Source organism: Semicossyphus pulcher, unplaced genomic scaffold (assembly GCF_022749685.1).
Source record: "Semicossyphus pulcher isolate SPU_LCO1_2020_fin unplaced genomic scaffold, fSemPul1.0.p SCAF_24, whole genome shotgun sequence".
Lineage (NCBI taxonomy): Eukaryota > Metazoa > Chordata > Actinopteri > Labriformes > Labridae > Semicossyphus > Semicossyphus pulcher.
Genome location: NW_027211698.1, coordinates 5,581,804 through 5,585,249, shown reverse-complemented (window position 1 = coordinate 5,585,249; position 3,446 = coordinate 5,581,804). Strand labels below are relative to the sequence as shown.

Here is a 3,446-nt window from a genome sequence, read left to right as displayed (position 1 = left end):
GCAGCTAGCAGCTCCCACCTGTCACTCAAAGAGGCCACGCCTCTAATGATGCATCACTTTAAGCCTTAATATAATGTAAACAGGTGAGTTGTATAAAGATTCTCCCCGTACAGTTGTCATGAAGAGAAACATTTTTTGTACCAGGCTGTAAACATGTTTATTTCTGCTGTAAAGTTTTAACCTGGGGCTCTATGGGGACTGACTCACTGTGGGGCTAGCCTCAAGTGGTCATTTCAGGAACTGCAATTCTGTGTTGGCGCCATCCCCTCTCAACCTCAGAAAACGCTCGAAATTACCTTATTTTCTTGTATAATTGTGACCTCTGTGATAACTTTTTTTTTTTGTGACTGCTTCACAATAAAAGCCCCCATATTTTGCTAGTTGAATGCTTTTAATGTAGCAGGAAGTGTCATGAAATCTTCATCTTTAAAGCTGTGTATACATATCTACCCAGAACCCTGATCAGGTGCACTGATGTCATAGTTGAAACCTTTTAAGAGTAAAGAAGAAATGCACACATGAGTTGCCTTTTGTTAATTGTACAGCTTTATTATCTGTTTCTTAGTATGGACTTCTCAGTAATGAGCAGGTATCCATTGAACAAGTCCTACACTACAGCACAGGATATATTTAAGACAAGAGAGGAGAGGGTTTCAAAGAGTCAGCACAAGAATGGAAGCAGCCAGGGCCTCGGAGAACTTCACTGATGGAAAATCTGGGACAAGACATGTGTGACATTTACCTCCAAGCTTAACCCCAACCACCTGCACCGTCAGAGGGCTCGCTCTGACGAACACCAGCAACAACCAGCAGTGAATGTCTCATCCTTTACATGGGGTTTCTCTTTAAAAACTCCAGCCGCCCCTCACTTAACCATCCTCATGGGGAGATTTGTGTTAAGCTCCAAACAATGATACTAATAATACTGTAAGCTAAGAAGAATCTACAGAGGAAGAAGTGAGGAGGACACAGAAATCCTCGAAGGGAAAGTGAGAAGAAAAAGCCAAAGGGTGGAGGATGGAGACTCCGGTCGTCCATCCCGGTCGATTCAGGGTCGCCACCGCTCGGTTTCTAGGAGGAGACAGCAGCATTGGGCTTGTCGTCACGGGTGACGGGGATGTTGCGCTCGCTGCGGCTGGATTCATTCCCCCCGCTGACCTTTGGCCCCCACAGAGTGAGCAGACCATCAGCTGACAGGGTGCAGGTGAATGATGATTGGTCGACGCTGGAGGGGATGCGGTAGCGGCGGTGGAACTCACGAGAGATGTAGCCATGGTCGTCCTGAAAAACAGTAGGAGGATGGCAGAGTCAGGTAAAGACGTTATTTTTATCATAGACTGTATATTGCTTCGTGGGCTGCTGTTTTGAAGCCTTAAGTTTGGCATTTGGTCACCGCCATCTTTGTTTTTTGGAGCAAGAAATTACCATGATTAGAGGGTGGAAATATGATAAACAACAGCTTTAGCAAAGGCTATGTTTTTGGCCAATGCTAGCTTAGCAAGGTGCATACATAATTCTTAGTAACTGGGATATTAATGGGGGTGCTAATTTTGGCTAGCTAACAAAAGGCTTTAAACAAAACCACCTTAAAATGACGAGAGGGTGGAACTGGAGGTATACAAGGGGTTAGCAGAGGCTCTGTTATTGGCTAATGCTAGCTTGGTTAGCAAAATGCATACATAAGTCTCAGTAACTGTGATATTAATGGGGATGCTAATTTTGGCTAGCTAACAAAAGGCTTTAAACAAAACCACCTTAAATGAACAGATGGCTCCTCAGAGTGCCGCCATCTTGTTTTTTTGGAGCAGGAAATTACCATATTTGGACAGAGGGTGGAACTGGAGATATGCAAGGGGTTAGCAAAGGCTTGTTGCTAGTGCTAGCTTAGTTAGCAAGGTGCATACATAATTCTGTGATATTAATTGGGATGCTCAAGGAAACGTCTTTTAGTGCAACCTAGCTGTGAACAAAACATCCTTTAAGTTTGCTGTGTGAGTGACTTGTCAATCACAGGTAGCCCCGCCCTAAACCCTCCCCTGCTTTCTGGTCTGTGTGACTCTAAATGGGAGCATCGCTGACTAAATGAACATCATGCTGCGTTGAAGAAGACTTGAAACTAGAGATTGAGACCATTAGGAAAATGTTTACAGAGGGAATAAATCTAGAGAGAATTCTTTGGAGTCGCCCCCTGCTGGTCATTAGAAAGGATGTAAGTTTAGGGCACTGCTGCATTGAGTCTTTTTAAAGGGTTTTGACACATCACAGGTGCACCTTATATTTGTTGTTTTTGACTCAAAGTAATACTAACATGTTCCCTTGTTGCATACTTTGTCCACATGAGTGTTTAAGGTAGAGAAGAGGAGCGTTACCTGTCTTTCTCCATGCTTCCCCTGGATCTCCACGTAGTCGTCAGTGATCTTCACATTGAGCTCGTCGGGAGAGAAGTGCTTGACGTCCAGGTAAACTGTGAACTTATCCCTGTCGGACCTCACCTGAGGGAGACACACAAGCATTGACGGAGTTAATAAAGTTAAGGAAATTCTTGATTTGGGCTCAGTAGAAGTTATTTTTCAATGTAGAGTAGCTAAATTCAAGACTATTTCTGGAAGCGAACTAAACAAAATCAGGATATTTAAATGTAATACTTGTGAACAATGAGCAAAATCCAGTGTAAAAAGTAAGAAATAAATCTGTTAAAGTGTTTTAAATACTATCGAAGAAGCATCGGTTTTTGTAGGAAAGAAAAAAGTTCAACATTTTGCACATAAAAAGACATTTCCTGCTGCTTTGGTTGAAATTGTAAGCAATGTTTAGATGAAAACAACCCTTCTCTTCCTTTAATAACTAATTAATGAATTATTAAATTAAGCCAGCTCTGTCTCCATTTGAGTCTTGGTTCTCGTCTCGTTACCTCAGAGATGCCGGAGTTGGAAGAATCCATAAAGCTGCGGAACAGCGTCTGTCTGTAGTAGGGGCTGATGGTGGAGGCGGCGTAGGGGTAGAGGTCGTAGTCGAACATGCCTTCTCCGAAAAACTGGTCAAAGAGTCGGGCAGGGTAGACGGAGCCCATGGCGCGTCTGAACCAGGGGTGCTGGATGGCAATATCCATAGTGACTGGAGACAGTGTGGTGAAGCTCAGGTGAAGATGTACCTGCTCAGCTCAGAGTCCAGGAGGGGGAATAAAGGAAGGAAATGAGGCGAGATAGAGAGAGCAGAGTGTGGAGGAAAACCAACAAGCGAAGAAGAGTTTCCAGAGTGCTTCGTCCTCTGCTCCACAGCCGCCTCCTCTTTATATACCTGAGAGCCAGAAAGAGGGGCTTTAGCCAGGATCCCTCTGGAATGGCATTATCTCATGGTGGGTTGGGCCCCGTCAGCAGAATCAGGGCTGAGGATGGCGAGGAGGGGGGCACCGCTGGGTCCAGACCCAGAACCACCCACCGACCAGA

At 44.6% G+C, this 3,446-nt stretch overlaps 1 protein-coding gene across 1 annotated transcript; it reads right to left on the bottom strand.

Annotated features, from left to right (window-relative positions):
- Positions 1-1,071: 1,071 nt before the first annotated feature.
- Positions 1,072-3,109, bottom strand: cryaa (crystallin, alpha A). Its single transcript, XM_069675590.1, has 3 exons — positions 2,912-3,109; positions 2,370-2,492; positions 1,072-1,281 (listed from the first exon to the last, which is right to left on the bottom strand). Exons 1-3 carry the CDS (start codon positions 3,107-3,109, stop codon positions 1,072-1,074), a joined length of 531 nt encoding a protein of 176 aa, XP_069531691.1.
- Between the last annotated feature and the right edge of the window lie 337 nt (positions 3,110-3,446).